This window comes from Mustelus asterias, chromosome 12 (assembly GCF_964213995.1).
Source record: "Mustelus asterias chromosome 12, sMusAst1.hap1.1, whole genome shotgun sequence".
Taxonomy (NCBI): Eukaryota; Metazoa; Chordata; class Chondrichthyes; order Carcharhiniformes; family Triakidae; genus Mustelus; species Mustelus asterias.
This window is the reverse complement of record NC_135812.1, coordinates 82,280,090-82,300,852: the sequence shown is the minus strand read 5'-3', so window position 1 is coordinate 82,300,852 and position 20,763 is coordinate 82,280,090. Positions and strand designations below refer to the sequence as shown.

The 20,763-nt window shown below is 42.3% G+C and overlaps 1 protein-coding gene across 3 annotated transcripts in view; it reads right to left on the bottom strand.

Moving 5' to 3' along the window:
• Positions 1-20,763, bottom strand: part of LOC144501622 (netrin-1) — a 168,016-nt gene that overhangs the window by 28,551 nt on the left and 118,702 nt on the right. For all 3 annotated transcript variants that reach the window (XM_078225514.1, XM_078225515.1, XM_078225516.1), the window contains one exon: positions 3,470-3,544. In XM_078225514.1, coding sequence (XP_078081640.1) covers positions 3,470-3,544 — 75 coding nt within the window. The remainder of the gene's footprint in view (positions 1-3,469; positions 3,545-20,763) is intronic.

Here is a 20,763-nt window from a genome sequence, read left to right as displayed (position 1 = left end):
CGTCTTTCTCTCCTGAAGGCAATTGATTCCACAGATATCATAGAATCACTATGGCGCAGAAGGAGGCCATTCGGCCCATCCAGTCTGCACTGACAACAATCCCCCTTAACTCCACATATTTACGAGTGCCCCTGACACTAAGGGGTAATTTAGCATGGCCAATCAACCTAATCCCAACATCTTTGGAGATATGTTTTTAAAGGTGCTACATATCCTCTGTTACCTCATCTGACTGGCAAACATTCATGTGTCAGCCTTGATTGTGAGCACTCACAATCTCTATGAATAGAAGTACCACCATAACCATGTCCAATCCTCTCTCACCCAAACCTACAGCCGTGCACTGCCAGCAGGATTTCAGGTATTGATTAGTACCTAAGGCAGGGACTCTATAAGGCCAGTGATTGTAATTCCTATCATTCTCCTAGCTGGGATTTAAACACCAAAGACTGAACGTAAAAGATTTAACCTGCCCTGATTTCTCACTGGACAACTTTGATGGGTTTGGGAGAGTTGTTTAATATTATACTGATACTGTGGGTGGGATTTTCCGGCCTTGCTCTCCCCGAAACCGGAAAATCCCGCCCGAGGTCAATGGACCTTTTCATGGTCCGCCCCTTATCCGCTCCGATTCCCGTGGGGGGCGGAATGGTAAAATTCACCCCTATGTATTCATATATACAGTTTTTCACCAAGTATCCTTACAATGACCGTTTGAAAACTGACAGTTCTTGTCCGGTATTTTAATTGGCGGTACGATAGCACAGTGGTTAGCATTGCTGCCTCACAGCACCGGGGACCCGAGTTCGATTCCCAGCTTGGGTCACTGTCTGTGCAGAGTCTGCACGTTCTCCCCATGTCTGCGTGAGTTTCCTCCCACAGTCCAAAAGATGTGTTAGTTAGGTGCATTGGCCATACTGAATTCTCCCTCAGTGTACCCGAAAAGGCACTGGAGTGTGGCAATTATGGGTTTTTTTTACAGTAGCTTCATTGCAGTGTTAATATAAGCCTACTTGTGACACTAATAAATAAATGTGAAACTTTAAACTTAAGTGTACCTTTATATGGTAACTATCATGATGCAAAATTTGCCACTTACTCCAGAGCTGAATCCTACCCCAGTTCCAGATACAAGTCATGTGAGACTCCCCTTAATGGAGGCAGTCTGACAGCACTTGGGTTTAACATCACAGGGAGTCTCGTGTGGTGTTAAATCAGGTACTCATGGGATCCGTCAGATTCCTCTCTTCTTTTTCTATTTAACCCGCTATTTTAAACGGCCAGACACACGTAAAAGCGCCATAATTATCTTTAAGTTGTGTTTTTCAGAAACTCTGTGTCCTGCTGAACAAAGTTTTTATTTTCAAATGACATAATCAGTCTTGTCTGTGTCAGCTTTCAGAAAGAGAAACTGGCTCATTAGTTGCCTGTTGACATAATCATAATCATAATTTCAAAAATCTGTTTTAATTTTCTTAGTAACCATCCATCAATAATCCTGCATCTGCTGATTAAATTTCACGCTGGAACCAACAGTATAATTTTTTTCTGTCATGCATGACAACTGTGACTGATAAGAGTGGATGATTTTGTTCTGTTGGCTGCTTATCTGTCAGCACAGCACTAACACTCTAAATGATCCCAAAGTGTTATCAGAGAAAGCTTAAATGCAAGATGTCAAATATGCAAGAAATGAGTTATGTGATAAAGGGGAAACGCATTCAGATTTTTTTTTTTCTCCAAGGATTTATTGACTAATGATTTCTGCAAACGTTAATGGTCACATATTTATAAGTGGAAGAAGGGCACATTTCATAGAACTTCTTAGTATCTTTCTGTAACGTTTCCCACCCTATCGATCTGTAAATGCTTGCCTGGGGCCATATTGTTCGGGCCAATAGTGTGACCGAATCCAAATTCTTTGGCTGCAGCATGCTGTGGTGGGAGAAGGCATGCAGAATTGGGATGGCATGGATAGCGTAATCAGTTTTTCCATGTAGGAGAACACACCACTCAACAGCTTAACTGGGAACAGCCTAAAGAGATGTGAAGCAATTCAGAACATTCCGATTAACTTGCTAACTCATTTCCCACCACCTCCAACGCACCAGCCCATGGTGTGTTCTCAGAAGAAGTACATCTGTAGCTTGCTGCGTTGCTATACCAAGGTTGGTTAGAAACATTTGCATGACATTCAGATTAAGGATATTGACAACAGGTTGAAGTTTAGGTTACCATACATGCAGCCGAGAAATAATGTGGCAACAAGTTAACATAAAGAATGGTGCGGTAAGGAATAGATGACAAAAGTGTAAATGCTTTTGAGATAACAGGCAGGCTTGAGAAAATAATTAGAGAAACATGTAGCCTTTTCAAAAAAAAGCTTAAATAGGAATATACATCTGAGGACATCAATGTGACATTGATATACCTTTAAAACTATATAATTAAAAGATGTACACTTAATAGGCTGTAGGCTTAAAAGGATAACAAACTGAATTATGCATAGACAGAAAGGCAGTATCAATTACCGATCAATTATCAATTACAAGACATGGATTTCAGCTAAACAGCAGTTGGTATATTATCATTGACCTTGGCATTCTTGCTGAGGTTGCCACTCAAGGCCTGTGATTTATATTACAGAAGGGTACACACATGGACATCAGGTGAGAGAAACAGGATTAATCTTAATTACGAACAGGCAAGGTCGATAACATATTTCAAACTGAACTGCGGGAGCAGATGCAGGTTCAGACTAGTCAAAGATAAATTTAAGATGCACACTCGGAAAATCTTCACCAGAGAAAGCGATCTACAAATGGCACAGACATCCAGGACAAGTAATGGAGGTGAAAACGCTGGAATATTCTAGGGAATGATTTAATGTTGATCTCTGATATAATGGATTATGCTCCTCTGTTATTATCTTGTGAATGGTAATGTGTTTAACCCAAATGGTGAAATAATAATTCCCTGAACTAGGAATTCTTTGAAGACTTGGAAATTTAAGCAGATCATTAGACAGAGGAACTAATTCACAAACTCTTAAATGAGCATAGACAGTAACTTATTTCTTATATAATATCTAGGATTCTGAATGGAAGAAGCAGTGGTCTGCATTCCAATCCTGGCTTTGAAGCATTTATTAATATTTACTCTACTCCACCAAATTGTTCTTACTGCTTGCTATGTTCCCTCCTTTTCTTGACTATTTTTATAAACATGTCTGTGCATTGGTGAGAGAATACTTAAAGCTCTTAGCTGCAGGGATAAATGTATTTTCAATGGATCTGACATATACATAACAGAAATAATTAATTTTATTCCTTTTCAATAACTCAATTCCCAAATTAGATGACGCATCGAAAAGACAATAGACAAATCTGCTGCTGGATTCCCCAGAAATGATCACAGAAAGAGAATTATGATCCCACGTAAATATAACTGTTGCAAATATTCTACTCACCATAATCTTTCTTGCAGTATTTTTTCATATTTATTTTCAGTTTTCCCTTGGAAGCCTTGCAGTATGAGTCACAGTCTGTTGTGGGATGGAGAAGTAAAAACACACACATTAGGCTACAAAAAGACATGGTAAAAACAGCATTGCTCAGAATAGCTGAGTCCTTACGGAATCCATCTGCTGCTGCCAATTGTGTTGTCTAATAGGTCTTATAGAGCATTCATAACGCCTTAATTTCTATAGAAAAAGTCACACAAAGAGCTCTGTCTGGTAAATACTTTGCTGTCTGCAGGCAGTCTTTGCCTTATTTGAGATCTGTAGGCCTCCCCTATTTACACCACCCAGGTCTCCTTTAAGCCACAGATTCCCCTCCTGTCAAAGTGGCACTGGCCCCTGATTAAGGCCCATAGATACCTCATTGTCACCTCAACTCAGGCTTGTGTCAAACTTTGCTTTCTTTCCATGGAGCTTCTGACTACAGGTCATTCTCAAACAACAGAAGGTCAGGCAGGAAATGAGGAACCCATTGGGCGTTAGCAATGCTTTTGGTGTCCTCTCAAGATAGGTGAACAAATAAATGTTCCACAAAGCACTTTTCATTTATATCGAGCCTGTTGCCTCTGCCTACTTTGTTGCTGCCTGCCTTTCCTCTACTTGGCTGGAGTGATAAGACACATTTGATATATTAGTTAACGTACACATAAGTGAGTACATCCAAATAAAACCTTTTGTTAGGACTGGATCCAGAGACTTCAGAGACTGTTAAAGTCATGTTGCCTCCTGTGAGGGCCCCTCCACTAATATATATTTAAGTGGCTAGCAAAATAAAAATGTAATGTGCCTCTCTTCTCAGTCCTATGTCTCAAGAGGAATCATCCATGCATTTACTCAGAACAGCCCTTGCTCTGTCACTCTCACATGTAGAATGGGTTTTCTATACACCTCTGGCAAAAGTAGGCAGGAGTATAGGTACCACTCTGAGGGAATTTCCAGCTCTCAAATCCTCATTGGCATATAATTACTCACATAAAAATCCCCCTCTAGTTCTTCATCCGAACAGCCATTTCCTGCACTGGAACTTACGCACTGATCACTGTATTTAACTATTCTGGCAGGTGAGGGGGACACATCGAAGCCCAATCCTGTCATCTATGCACATGCACCTCGAGCCAGGAATGGGTATAAGATGATAGCTGATCTTCCTTAGTCCAATGGTGACAAGGCCGATTCTAGGAACCCTCAGCTGAGATCAGGTAACTTGGCACCGATCAAGAATTAATCCTAGGACCTTCTGGTCACGCTGACTCCGATTTGCACCGACTTTACCGACGGGGTCTTCACTCGTTGTCCCTCTTTAACTTGCTACTGTCTCGTCATTCCATATGACTTTCTTACACAATGTCTTGACCTGTCTTGCGGTGATCTATTTTCAAGATAGTTTCTGCAGCATACTACACACACACACACACACATATGCACAAATACATCCACATTGTTGGCTTTCAGTTGGTTAAATTGACCTAAATGTAGCTGTTGAGGCATCAGTCACTTTGTTGAAAATCAGCCAACCAGCAATTTGCTTGAGCTAGCTTAAAAGTCAGGAAATGAAATTTAAACAACTTAGGAAAGAAACCTGATGGCTGTGTTTTCATCAGTACGCATGAGATAATATTCCTTTTGGAAAAGACTGGTTTGGCCATAACCACATTGCAACAATGCTAAATTTTTATTAAAGAAATAGATGACTCACCAGAAACTTAAAATTAACTTCAGCATTTCAGAAACAAAATTACACGCAAGAAACAAAAAGACTCATTTCTTTTCTGACTTAAAAAATTCATTAGAAAACCAAATATACTTCACTCATAGCATCAACCAATGCATTGTTATGACCTTTTTTTTGGAGCTTTTAAGGGCTAGAATATGAACAAACTTCATTGTTTTTCTCTTAGCTCAGCCAGGGCTTTATTTTCTTTTATGTTTTGAGTGAAAGCGGTTGCCCAGGCAACAGGGGAAAAAAAGAAAAAAGCAGAAACATTGCAAGTAATACAGAATTAGCCCCGAACAAAGCTAAATTCCGATCCAAATGGAAGTGAAGCCTATGCTAACTCCACTCTGTTTACAATTAAGTTTTTAAAAAAGCACCAAGATTTCCCTGGTTCCTTACTTGCTGCTCATTTGAAAAATTACATTTAACAGATGCAGATGGGGCAGTGCAGCCTGGAACTCGGGCATAAACCTCTATCTGTGGACAACTGAGTGCAAATGAGTGCACAGTAGCAGGGTTTTCTTCTTGTTCAACAAGATTGATTGAAAAACAAATTGCTGCAAATAAAGCATGTAATTAGATTAAAGCCCTCGCCCAAGTTACCAGGACTGAAACCAAATGGTTGGCATTTGAGGAGGCAAGGTCCAATTTGCATTTTTTTGTCCTCTGCTCTTTGCAGACAGTATGAAGTGACTTCTGGAACATTCTGCGCAAGCCGAAGACATAAAGAAATATATTTTCTGAAGTACATCCTCGAGGAATCTGATTAAATAGCAAAGGGCTAACTTTAAAATGAAGGGACTGGCCATGTTGATTAAATATTAGGCGTTCTGTGACAGTCCAGTTATGAAGCAAAAGCATAAACACTGGCCTCTTTTTTTTTGCCTCCTTGCAAATAATAGTACAGCTGTAAAGAATAGAGGGTCGCATGCCATCATTCATGACAGATAACAATGTCTGTTTTGTCCCGGACAAATGACTTCAAATTTTATATTTAACTGGATTATTTAACTGCCCTCATAACTCTGTGTGCTGTTCCCTGGAGGGGGTGGTGAAGACATCCAGGACATTTATCAGACCCAGCTCCTCACACCTGTTACACAGCTGTTCTGCATTCCTTTCCAGGTTGTTTGTATCACTGGATGTTTTAGAGAGGTTTGTTTTTGGAGGCACCTGATGCACAAAGGCTGTAGCTTGTCAACCAAGTAAATTTCAACAAATCCTTTTCTTACTACCGAATATAGATTGTAGTTTGTGGGCATTTTGTGCCACCCCTAAGGCCAGCGATTTGGTAACACCGCCATCACTAAGATGTTAGCATTTTTCACCTCACAGTCTTCTAAGATTTACAGTTCCTGGACAGCAAATTGAGTAAGCATAGCCATTCATAGCATTTGCCATGGGACACTGTACTGAGTTAAAACACTTGCATTAACCATCAGAGCTAATTTTTTTAAAATAAAAAGGTGTCCCTAGATGAGAAATACAATGTGTTAAGCAGAAAATATGCTCACTATCTGTGCGGAGTCTGCACGTTTTCCCTGTGTCTGCGTGGGTTTCCTCCGGGTGCTCCGGTTTCCTCCCACAGTCCGAAAGACGTGCTGGTTAGGTGCATCAGCCATGCTAAATTCTCCCTCTGTGTACCTGAACAGGCGCCGGAGTGTGGCGATTGGGGGTTTTCACAGTAACTTCATTGTAGTGTTGATGTAAGCCTACTTGTCACACTAATAAATAAACTTTAAACTTTATGTTCCTTTTCTTTTACTGGATTTTTGTGTTCAGATTCCTTGGTTATAAACATATTTATAATGGCTAAACAACAGTCGATTTACTTCTCGTGATTTGCTGTAAAAGAAAACCAACTAGAACTTCCTAGAAGGTATCAGGTGAATGCAAAATATTTCCTTACAGATGAGAAATAATCATGTCAGTCAACTTACTTGAATCTAAAACTCCTGCAGAGTCTGGTTACAGAGTAATAATGGGGCTGAGGAAGAGTTTGCTGATCAATCTCTGGCAAGTTGTGCACAGATGGGGAGAAAATCAAAACGTGCAGTGCAAGCACATGTTTCTTTTCTCCTGTTATTCTCCATAGAAACTACCCTCAATCTCAGCAGAAACTTTCTAGCAGGCACTTACTTGCCTGAGGGAAGACATGATAATTGCAGAGTTTAGTTCACTGACGTAGACCTTTTGCAATCCATTGGTGAATTGAGCACCACTAAAGTTGTTGGCCCCAATCCTTTAAGTCTCCAGGGCCTTGCTGGCAGCAGGAGTGGGTCAGAAATTCCACCCTTGACCTCACCCACACGATTCACGTCATACTTGTGTTGCACTAGTTGAACTTTACAAGACGGTTCTGTTTTAAAATGCCTCCTTCAATTTAAGGTGGAATAGAATGCTCTGGATTGGGAGATGGTGGCATACTAACTCTGATTAGAGATAGGCCCATGTGATCTGGTAGGTATGGAGAAATAAATCCAAACCGAGACCTATTAAAAATCAAGGGACTGTTTTCACACCTTGACAAAGAGGGGCACATCTGTTTTGTGAACGCAAATTCATGTTAGTGTCACAAGTAGGCTTACATCACCACTGCAATGAAGTTATTGTGAAAATCCCCTAGTTGCCACACTTTGGCGTCTATTCGGGTAGATGAAGAGAGATAGAGAAAAGGCACTGCTGCTTTGGGAGAAGAAACAGCTACTTCCATGAAGAGCAAGGTGAACAGTTTTTATGTTAAGAGGAGCGGCACAATGGTTAGCACTGCTGCCTCACAGCTCCAGGGACCCGGGTTCAATTCCAGCCTCCGGTGACTGTGTGGAGTTTGCACATTCTCCCTGTGTCTCCAGGTGCTTCGGTTTCCTCCCACCATCCAAAGATGTGCAGTTTTGGTGGATTGGCCATGAAAAATTGCCTCTTATTGTCAGGGGGATTAGCAGGGTATATACATGAGGTTGCGGGGATAGGGCCCGGGCATGAAAACAGTCACTTGATTTTCAATAGGTCTCGGTTTGGGTTTATTTCCTTATTCCTGCCAAATCACATGGACTTGTCTCTGGGCAGAATTAGTATGCCACCATCCCCTAATCTAGAGCATTCTATTTCACCTTAAATTGAAGGAGGCATTTTAAAACAGAACCATCTTGTAAAGTTCAACGTGTGTAACACAAGTATGATGTGAATCGTGTGGGTGAGGTCAAGGGTGGAATTTCTGACCAATTCCTGTTGGATGGGCCGAATGGCCTCCTTCTGCACCGTAGGAATTCTAGGTTTCGATTAATTAAACAGAATACTTGAAAAAGTTAGTTTTCTGTTCAAAAGGAAGGGAACAGGAGTGACAGAACTTTGATATTTAAGGAACAAGGAGTCGTCGAGCTGGGCCTTGCTGATAAATGTTAGTGCTGGAATACTCCAGCTAAGTGGAACCATTTTTGGAGGTTATCAGTAAATTCGATCTGACATGGCAGGGAGAAGTAAGTGGGAGTACCTTGGAACTACCCATCTACCACTCAGGCAGTGTACAGTAAATGAAGTTGAAAGAGAAACTTCAGTGATGTTAATCAGTTAATGTGGAAGTAACTTTCCTTTCGTTTGCCTGGTTGCCTGTTAAGTAATTTATGCTAATTTTGTTTGTCACAGTAAAAGTCTTAAAATATGAAATAAAGTCCAGCAATTCTTTTTGTCAGTTGCTGGGAAGTGCATCACTTCTTACAATTCAGATAACCATGTGGTGAAGGATCGAACTGCAGACTAATCTTTACATATTTAGAAGCTTTTATTTGCAGAGATTTACATTCCAAACTTGCACCTCCAAACCCAACAACCACAGATTCAGTCTACTTCTATATGTAGAAGCATAAGTGCATCCCCAGTTAATGGTCACCACCTGAATGCAATATGACATTGAATCTTTTGAACAATTATCAATGTTTATAATCTATAATGAGTAATCTGTGGCCAGAATATGATGCATGTACCCCAGAAAGGGCTAACCTCCTTTGGTACACTTCCCGCTGCAGGACCTTCGGTGTTTCAGCATTCAGAGTTGTGATGCAGCCCACATGTCACAGTGCACCACTTCCCAGGCAACTGCATCTTAAGAAAATCTTCCTTGACAAGCTTTGCATTGCCAGTGGTGTTTTCAAAGCAGGAAGGGGGACTTCCTTCGTGAAATTCAATGTAATTTGCTCTCTTAGCTGTAAATGCAGATAAACCTGCGCCAAGGGACATCTTAAACCTGTTTTTGCCATCATAGAATAGAATCCCTACAGTGCGGAAGCAGGCCATTCAGCCTATTGAGTCCAAACCCAGTCTCTGATAGCCTCACATATTTACCCCGCTAATTCCCCTAACGTACACATTTTGGGACACTAAGAGGGAAATTCAGTTTGGCCAATCAACCTAACCCCACACATCTTTGTGCTGTGGGAGGAAACTGAAGAACTTAAAGGAAACCCACGCAGACAGAACGTGCAAACTTCACATAAACAGTCACCCAAGGCTGGACTAGAACCTGGATCCCTGGAGCCGTGAGGCAGGGAGTTGTTACTGTGCCACAAGGACTGTAGTGTCAATCCAGAGCCCAAACTGCCTTTGGATACAGGAAGCTTGATGAGGATAATTCCTTGGCAGTACGAGGCTGGGTATAATAAAGCATTTTAGGATATGGTGTGTGAAAGGTGCTATAGAAATGCAAGTTCTTTGTTTTCTCTTGAACATATGACAATGATTTTGAAAGTAAAGAAGAGACAAATAAAAGAAACACAAAATATCAAAACCTTCCATTACAAGACATCTGCATCTGAATCCATAAAAATGTGGAGTGGAGACAAGTTTTTCATCTGTTTTATTGACTATAAGCAATTTTAATGGTTTGGATCTGGCTCCAGCATGGAGAAGCTTGATTAGGTTGTGTCATACTTAATCGAGTAGCTGATCCGAAGCCAATTCACTCACTGTTGATAAAAATGGAAAGCAGACTATATGTGCTCACCCACTTGCAAGAGCAAATGTATCCCTCTTAATAATCTGGTTTCAAAGTCAAGCTAATGCAAGGGATCACATCCCAATCTGAATGACAAACCTACTAAAAAAAACCCAAATATATGATCCCAGTCATTAAGTCAACTCCACCTGGCAATGGCGCAAACTCACACGCTTGTCAGCCTCTAATTATGCCGCTTGGGAGAGACAAAAAAATGCTGAAAAAATCTTGTTGCCAATTCAGAAAAAACTGGGAAATTCTACCTTCTGCTTCCTAACACAAGGTGCCAGGCGAACGAAAGGTCATGATGACAGCTAACTAAATCCAACTGAAATGTGCTCTTCTCTTAGGAAGTTAATCTCCTCTTCAAAGAACTGTAACAACTCCTTGCCCAGCACATATTTTGGTAAACTGTTCCAGAGGGGGATGACTTTCTGGAAAAATATATATTTCCTGGCACCTATCCTAGCTCTGCCAAATGTTTTTGTATCCAAACTCTCCAGCGAACCCCTTCATTGTTTTTCTAAGCGCAACACTCCCACCTTTAGTCTATATTTCTCCACAGTAAGTACCACTAACTCTTGAAGCCTGTCCTTATAATTAGAGCTTGAGGGTTAGATATCATTAGTTCACCCTCTTCTGCACCTTTTCTGGAGACTCAATGTCCTTCACCATGTGAGAGAACCAAAACTGGGTGCAGTGCAGAGTAACAAAGGCCTTATTTACCCAAGTGTACTACTTTGTACTTGATGGTTCAAGCAACATAATCTAAAGCCCTATTTTTTTACCTACAACCTGCTTCTGCACCTTCAATGATACCGCATTTGTCCACATCACCTGCAAAAGGCAGACCCAATTCCCTAACTTGTCTTGAGTGATCTGAAAATGACGGATCTGGTCTGAGTTACTGGTCAGTAAATTTTGGTATTGTGTATATTTCTGGGAGGTAGGAACATTGGTAAGAAATGTTCGCAATTCCGATGGGGATACCATTTGGGATCGCAGGAATGTTGAGTAAAGGTATTAAAGATATAGGATTGCATTTTTATAACGATGAATGCCAGATAAGTAAAAAAGCAAAGGGGACAATTTCAATGTTATTGCACCTGGGGAGGGCTCAGTTTCCAGAACCAATTCCTCAGGTTTCTATCCCCATTACCCTCTACTGGAAATGACAATGCCACCAAAAAGTGTAACTAACTGTTTGAGTACTGGATTGCAACAGCCACTCACAGTACATTATCCCAGGGAGTCAGTGTCATCAGGAGAGAGAGAGAAAACAGTTGATAGGCAAAGGATATATTAAAATCAATTTAAATGGATCTGATTTTATCAGCAGAGGCTGTGGCACAGTGGCACAATGGTTAGTACTGCTGCCTCACAGTGCAAGGACCTGGGTCCGATTCCCTTCTTGAGTCACTGTCTGCAGTCTGCACATTCTCCCCGTGCCTGCGTGGGTTTCAAAGAACAAAGAACAAAGAAAATTACAGCACATGAACAGGCCCTTCGGCCCTCCAAGCCTGCACCGACCATGCTGCCGGACTTAACTAAAACCCCCTACCCTTCCGGGGACCATATCCCTCTATTACCATCCTATTCATGTAATTGTCAAGATGCCCCTTAAAAGTCACTACCGTGTCCACTTCCACTACCTCCCCCGGCAATGAGTTCCAGGCATCCACCACCCTCTGTGTAAAAAATCTGCCTCGTACATCTCCTTTAAACCTTGCCCCTCGCGCCTTAAACCTGTGCCTTCTAGTAATTGACTCTTCCACCCTGGGAAAAAGCTTCTGATGATCCACTCTGTCTATGCCCCTCATAATCTTGTAGACTTTTATCAGGTCGCCCCTCAACCTCCATCGTTCCAGTGAGAACAAACCAAGTTTCTCCAACCTCTCCTCATAGCTAATACCCTCCATACCAGGCAACATCCTGGTAAATCTTTTCTGCACCTTCTCCAAAGCCTCCATATCCTTCTGGTAGTGTGGCGACCAGAATTGAACATTATCTTCCAAGTGCGGCCTAACTAAGGTTCTATAAAGCTGCAACATGACCTGCCAATTTTTGAACTCAATGCCCCGGCCGATGAAGGCAAGCATGCCGTATGCCTTCTTGATTACCTTCTCCACCTGCATTGCCACTTTCAGTGACCTGTGTACCTGTACACCCAGATCCCTTTGCCTATCAATACTCTTATGGGTTCTGCCATTTACTGTATATTTCCTATCTGTATTAGACCTTCCAAAATGTATTACCTCACATTTGTCTGGATTAAACTCCATCTGCCATCTCTCCGCCCAAGTCTCCAACTGATCTATATCCTGCTGTATCCTCTGATGGTCCTCATTGCTATCCGCAAATCCACCAACCTTTGTGTCGTCCGCAAACTTACTAATCAAACCAGTTACATTTTCCTCCAAATAATTTATATATATTACAAACAGCAAAGGTCCCAGCACTGATCCCTGAGGAACACCACTTGTCACAGTCCTCCATTCAGAAACGCACCCTTCCCCTGTCTTCTTTGACCGAGCCAGTTTTGTATCCACCTTGCCAGCTCACCTCTGATCCCATGCGACTTCACCTTCTGTACCAGTCTGCCATGAGGGACTTTGTCAAAGGCCTTACTGAAGTCCATGTAGGCAGCATCCACTGCCCTACCCTCATCAATCATCTTTGTCACTTCCTCGAAAAACTCAATCAAGTTAGTGAGACATGACCTCCCCTTCACAAAACCATGTTGCCTCTCACTAATATGTCCACTTATTTCCAAGTGGGAATAAATCCTGTCTCGAAGAATCCTCTCCAATAATTTCCCTACCACTGATGTAAGGCTCACCAGCCTGTAATTACCTGGATTATTCTTGCTACAAAGGAACAACATTGGCTATTCTCCAATCCTCTGGGAGCTCCCCTGTAACCAGTTTTTCCCACAGTCCGAAAGATGTGCTGATTAGGTGCATTGGCTATGCTAAATTATCCCTCAGTGTACCGGGACAGGTGCCGGAATGTGGCGACTGGGGGATTTTCACAGTAACTTCATTGCAGTGTCCACACAAAGGGACAGTAGGTGCAGTTCCTCAGGGGTAGCAACACGACAGGGAGATGGAACATAGGCTGTGGAGAGGGCACGTTCTGCACCATACCCAGTGCCAACCTGGAGCCAGAATCCTCCATGCGAAAGGAGGCTGTCCGTCAACTCAATCAGTGTACCCAGCTTTTTGCTGTTAGGAACATAGGAACAGGAGTAGGCCATTCAGCCCATTGAGCCCACTCCACCATCCAATACCATACTAGCTGATTGGATTCTCCAACGCCTTTTACTCACACTACCCCCATAATCCTTTACATTGTTATTAATCAGAAATTTATCAATCTCTACTTTAAACTAACTCAAAGACTGAGCTGCCACAGCCTTCTGGGGTAGAAAATTCCAAAGACTCGCAACCCTCTGTGTAATAAATTTCTCCTCATCTTGATCTTAAGTGGCTCCCCCCCTTATTTTGAAATTGTGCCCCCCAGGTTCTCGACTCCCCAACCAAGGGAAACATCTTTACCTGCATCTCTCTATCTCTAATTATTCTGTCGGTTTCAATGAAATCATCTCCCATTCTTCGAAACTCGAAAGAATACAAGTCCAGTTTGCCAAATCTCTCTTCATTAGAAAGTCCTGCCATCCCCGGGACAAATCTAGTGAACCTTTGTTGCACTCCCTCGATGGCAATAATGTCCTTTCTGAGGTAAGGGGACCAAAACAGCACACACTATTCCTGGTTCATGTCCATTAGAACTTCAAAAGGACATAGACAAGTTGGTGAAATGGGCGGAGAGGTGGTAGAAGATGTTCAATGCAAAGAAATGTGAAGTGATTTATTTCTGGTAGGAAGAACATGGAAATGTAATATAAAATAAAGAGTACGACTCAAAAGGGTGTGCAGGAACAGAAGGACTTGGGTATATTTTTGCATAAGTCACTGAAGGTGACAGGATAGATTGAGAAAGTAGTTAATAAAGCGTATGGTATCTTAATTAATAGAGGCACAGAGTACAAGAGCAAAGAGGCTACGTTGAAATTGTAAAGGACACTTATTTGGCCTCAGCTGGAGTATTCTGTTCAGTTCTGGGCACCACACTTTAGGAAGGATGTGAAGGCATTGGAAACAGTACAGAAAAGAGGCACAAGAATGGTTACAAAGGTGAGAAACTTCAGAGACGAAAATAGATTGGATAGATAAGTTAGGACTATTTTCCTTGGAGAAAAGAAGGCTGAGAGGAGGTTTGAAAGAGGTATTCGAAATCATGAGGGGCCTGAACTCAGTAGATAAAGAGAAATTATTCCAACTTTATTTTGGGGGATGACGGTGGCAGAGTGGCAATGCCATGAGACTAGTAATCCAGAGACTCAGGCTAATACTCTGGCAACAAAGGTTCAAATCCCACCATGGCAAATTCAATTCATAAAATCTGGAATTGAAAGCTATTCTCATGACAACTATCATTGATTGTTGTAAAAATCCATGTGGTTTACTAATGCCCTGTAGGGAAGGAAATCTGCCATCTTTGCCTGGTCTGGTCTACATGTGACTCCAGACCCACCGCAATATGTTTGACTCTGAAATGGCCTAACAAGCCACTCAATTCAAGGGCAATTAGGGATGGCAGCAAATGCTGGCTTTGCCAATGATGCCCTTATCTCATGCATGAATTAAAAAAAGAATGGCATTCAGTGAATTGCTCATTTGGATTGACAATGCAGACAAGATGGTCCGAATGGCTTTTCTTCTGCTTCTGTTCTCCTGTATGCCGCCTGTCCAGGTCCCTTATAGGAGAGCTTATCTTTGACTCAGGCCTTGGTGAGCTGGCATGTGAACCATTCTTCTCCCCTTGTCTGGTTTCAGCCCACTCAGGGCCCAGTGATTCACTATGTGCTGACTCTGCCTCTTTATTAGCCTCTAAGGTGTGTGCTGTGCCAATATCGGAGCTGGTGGCTGCAAGTAAGACCTAGCCAACTCCATGATAGCGCTGATAGACTCAGCTGTGATGCAATGCCTGATGGCTAATCTCTTAGCTTTCATTGCAGAACTGATAGAAACCATCCCACATCATAGTGCTACTGTGCAAACTCAGACTGGGGTTTGAGATCCATGTTAGTTAGCATTCATGCTCAGGTGCTGCACAGATTCAGATCGCAGCCATCATAGGTCTGGATACCAGTATTTAACAAGGAAAACAAGTTCTCTGTAGTCCAGCGGTCTGTCCTCCAGCAGATAACTAGGTTTACTGAGGTGCTGCTCTGAGGAAGCAGCGCTCCATGGTGCACAAGCCAGTTTTGCTCTCTCACAATGGCAGCATTTGCCCTCCACTACTGCCACTCCGCCAACTAGCCCAGACTGCATTGCCAATGCTGTGGTATGCAGTCTGAAGTCCAAGCCCTCAAGGCCCAGAATTTCTCAACGTTGTCCTGCGAGACCGTCCCTCTCACTGAAAGTCTGGAGCCTTCCAGCAGCCCAGCCACAGCCTCTTTGTAGGAGCACTGGGGAAGGAAAATGCCCCTGAGGGACTGAGGGAATGCACAGGGATGATGAGTTCAGCTTTGTCCACATTATTGGAGATGTCACTAGATGAAGTTTTTCAGGAGTGGTTTCTTTGGAACATATTTTTTTCAGGATTTTGGTCAAGAGGACAATGCGATGGACTGTGACTTTGATTTGATTTGCTTTATTATTGTCACATGTATTAGCATACTATGAAAAGTATTGTTTCTCGCGTGCTATACAGACAAAACATACCGTTCATAGAGAAAGAAACAAGAGAGTGCAGAATGCAGTGTTACAGTCATCGCTAGGTTGTAGAGAAAGATCAACTTAATGCAAGGTAAATCCATTCAAAAGTCTGATGGCAACAGGGAAGAAGCTGTTCTTGAGTTGGTTGATATGTGACCTCAGACTTTTGTATCTTTTTTCCTGAAGGAAGAAGGTGGAAGAGAGAATGTCCGGGGTGCTTGGGGTCATTAATTGTGCTGGCTGTTTTGCCGAGGTAGCAGGAAGTGCAGACAGAGTCAATGGATGGGAGGCTGGTTTGCATGATGGATTGGGCGACATTCATGACCTTTTGTAGTTCCTTGAGGTCTTGGGAAGAGCAGGAGCTATACCAAGCTGTGATACAACCAGAAAGAATGCTTTCTGTGGTGCATCTGTAAAAGTTGGTGAGAATCGTAGCTGACATGCCAAATTTCCTTAGTCTTCTGAGAAAGTAGAGGCGATGGTGGGCTTTCTGAACTATCGTGTCGGCACGGGGGGACCAGGACAGGTTGTTGGTGATCTGGACACCTAAAAACTTGAAGATCTCGACCCTTTCTACTTTGTCCCCGTTGATGTAGACAGGGACATGTTCTCCTTTACCTTTCCTGAAGTCAATGACAATCTCCTTCATTTTGACATTGAGGGAGAGATTATTGTTGCCGCAGCACTTCACCAGATTCTCCATCTCATTCCTGTACTCTGTCTCGTCATTGTTTGAGATACAACCCACTACGGTGGTGTCGTCAGCAAACTTGAAAATCGAATTGGAGGGGAATTTGACTGCACAGTCAAAAGTGTATAAGGAGTTTAGTAGGAGACTGAGAACACAGCCTTGTGGGGCACTGGTGTTGAGGATAAACGTGGAGGAGATGTTGTTGCCTATCCTTACTGATTGTGGTCTGTGAGTTAGGAAGTTCAGGATCCAGTCGCTGAGGGAGGTGCTGAAGGCCAGGCCACGGAGTTTGGAGATGAGTTTTGTGGGAATGATAGCGTTGAAGGCTGAGGTGTAGGTGGGGAATTGTGGAACATCGTTGATGTGCGGATGAGTTGAGGGGAATTGGAGTCTGATGAACTGTAAAATAGCCTGTTTGGGGCAAAGGGACTCAAGATGCCTCCTGCTTTCTTCTTTTTTCTTTTCTTCCTTCTCTCCTCTTTTTTTCCTTCCTTCTCTCAAAATCCTTGTCAAAAACTGACGGCTGCATCCTCATGAGAATCAAGGTGTGTAGCAGGTAGTCAAACGTCAGAAATTTGGCGACATGTTCTAGCGATCAATCCTGGCAGTGGAGCCTTAGGTTTAGAATGCTGATGGTTTGCGCCACACATTCCTGGTAACAGCATGGTCCTTGACAGATGTGCACTTTCCATTTGTGTTCGGAGGCGGAGGAGATTCATGAGCTATGTGTAGAGTATAGCCCTCGTCATCAGAAAGCCAAATTCTGGTTGGTCATAGTGGCTCAAATGTGGGATTGGCACAGGAAAGAAGTATTGTGGCTCCTGTTAGGATAGTGGGTATTCACTAACAAGCTCGGTGCATGTATACGTATAAACTGCATGTTAAGGAAGTGAGATCCCTTACTGTTCTGGTACAATACCTTGCGCTGTTGAGATGTGTATTGGCAGAGCCATGTATGAGCAGCCAATTGTTCTCTTCAGCTTTCTGATTCCAACAATGTTTCTAAACTCCTTCAGCAACACTGAATACAGGACTTCCACTCTGCGGTGCAAGAAAAAATCAAAGGCCATCTCATCTGAAAGCCCCATGCTAATCTGTTTAAATAGCTTTAGTGCTATTTAAACAGGGACGTTGGTGTTCGCATGGACAACTGAACACATGCACAGCTGAGAGTTTTTAAGTGAGGGCATTAACAGGACCTGTGAGGTCCAGAACACGAAAAATCATCATTTGATGTTGAGTGATGTCTGTGACTCTACATGCTTCCAGTACACACACAGCTTGCTCGTGATAACACCCTTCCAAACATGGCTCTCCATGTGGGCTGCCTCAGATACGGCCATTTTGGGGTCTTTAGGTTCCTGTACTGCCAACACCAGCAGAGGCCCCAATCTCTTCAAAATTCTCCCACACTCCATCTTCTGTTCCCTCCCTTTCTCCTACACCCTCTTCTCTCTTGATGTCGACTTTGTAATGCACTCAGAGTTTTTTTATTGCTTGAGGAGCAATGTATCAATAACATTTACTGTGAAATGAAAGTGATTTCAATTTTACATTCAAAAACTCATTGATGTGAAAATGTTGAATGAAAAGAGCTGATATCTGGCAATGAAGGGTACAACTGAAGTCATTCCTAATATTTTAAAACAATTCTGGATATTCAAGTCTACATACTGAATGTAATAGACACTGTCTCTCATTCTCCTGAACACCCACATTTAAGTCGCTGGGTAATGTGAGAGTTGTTACTGGGAGCAAATGCCTGGAATTGTATTGGGTTAGTTAAATCCCAGATGAAAGCCAGATCCCATGGCAGCTAATTTGAAAACCCTTCCTCTGGAAAGCCTAGTGTTTGAGCAGAGCATGGCACAGCATGTGGTCCTCTTTGGAGTAAATTGCACAGCTTGGAAAATAATGGGGCCCTCAGTTAAGTGGATTCACAGTGTAATTGGCTCAGTGTTCGAACATAGTCACCTCACACCTAAAATCTGAAGAATGTACAAAGAACATTTTCTGAAAATGTTAGCAGTATTTTTCAGGTTGGTTAGCCCTGGAGACTGATGTTATATTCCCAGATGTTAGGATGTTGCTTTTTCTGTTCCCCATCTATGTTTCTTTCCGCAGGCTTTCCTGTATCATTCCCGGTTTTCTGTTCTTAATTTACTGCATATCTACACAAGAAAGTTTCCATTTAATTTTCCCTGTATTACTATTTAATTTTCATTTTTTCTTCCCCGTCCCAGTACCAAAAGACAGCCATTCTCTGGCGGATAGGTTCGGAAGGCTATGTGGCCGGTCTCCAGGAATGGGCAGCTCTGCCTCGGATCAACTCAGATGAGTAATGCTGCGGCACATCCTGTCCTTCTATGTAACATACACTATCCGATTCTCATATGAATCCTAATGCGGAGAACTGTGCAAGATCCGGAATGCGTCTGCAACAACCATGTCACATCAGCAATCTGACTTACAACGACGCCAATATTGTTGAGTCACATCCATTTGCCCAAGTTTTTGTTTTTTTTAAAGTTTATTTATTAGTGTCACAAGTAGGCTTACATTTACACTGTAATGAAGTTACTGTGAAAATCCTCTAGTTGCCACACTCTGGCGCCTGTTCAGGTACACTGAGGGAGAATTTAGCATGGCCAATGCACCTAACCGACACGTCTTCCAGACTGTGGAAGGAAACCGGGGCACCCGGAGGAAACCCATGCAGACATGGGGAGAACATGTAGACTCCGCACAGACAGTGACCCAAGCCAGGAATCGAACCCAGGTTCCTGGCACTGTGAAGCAGCAGTGCTAACCACTGTGCCGCCTTACCGTCCCGAAGTGAACTATTCTTACAAAGTGGAGACTTGAGCTTGATTGTTGGGATTGGTTGATTAGATACAGAATTAATACTCAACTATCCCTTCATTGTTGCAGCATTTTTGCATCATAATTCCAGAGAATTCTGTTTCTTCCTCTCACTCCCACTGTTGATTCTTTCTATTTTGATCCCTGACCAATGTCGCAATGCAGTTTGTTGACCTCCCCCCAGGCATCAAATGCCCTTATTGGATATAAACTGACTATCCTGCCCCATCTCATAGTGATCCCATAACTCACTGGGAACAAAAATCACATTGAGAGCAAATGGTAATGTATAGAGAGGGATAGAGGGTGGGGGTGGGGAGGGGAGGTGGGGGAGGGAGGAGGGAAGAACTACGATTATCCCCGCAAATGTTAATAATACAACTTTCTTCTAAATGGTTCTTTGAGTAGTCAAAGTCTGTTTCCAGTGTTCAGTATCTGGTTGCACAGTCTGCTGAGACTTGTATTAGCCTCTGGATATTATGAGAAGGGACCGTGAGAATCACTCAGTGTTTCTTCTGAGATTAGCTGTTTCATAATGTATGAATTCATCTAGTAATTACATAATAAATACAGCAGTGTTTTATATAGTGTAAGAGGTAATTTCCATTTATAGCAGTCTGTGCTTGAGTTAAAGCTAGGAAATTGAACCTTCGTCCAGGTTAACCCCTGCCTAACTTCTAGAACATAGAACTGTGGAATAGGTTAGTATAATGTGATTATTATAAATATTCCATGAGCTCTATATATTCTACCAGTCTCCTGCAATGGAGGTTAATTAATAAATTCACTTATTCATGTTAATATAATCAGCCTAGAAATGATTAGATATAAATACATGAACCCTTAATATGTTTGCATGAATTCCTTTGTTATGTTAACAAATGGGCTAAGACCTCTTTGAGATAATGAACAATGTGATTTTATATGAATATGTTCCAATATTGTATAGAGCTACTTCTGAGTTCTGGTGCTCTGTCAGGTGAACTGAATAAGTCTGAAGAGTGGCAAAATGTATGTAATGGCACTAAGGTTAGATGACTGATTTGGTTAATACAGTTTATTTCCATCCAGTTACGTTTGAAGACAACTCCTCTTCCCAACAGTAAAAGCAGATCAATTGGGCAGCACACACGTGTCAGTGAAGGAGACATTGCTGGTGCATGCAAGGTGTTACTGAGAGTGGAAAGTGTCTGGAAAGAAAGCCAC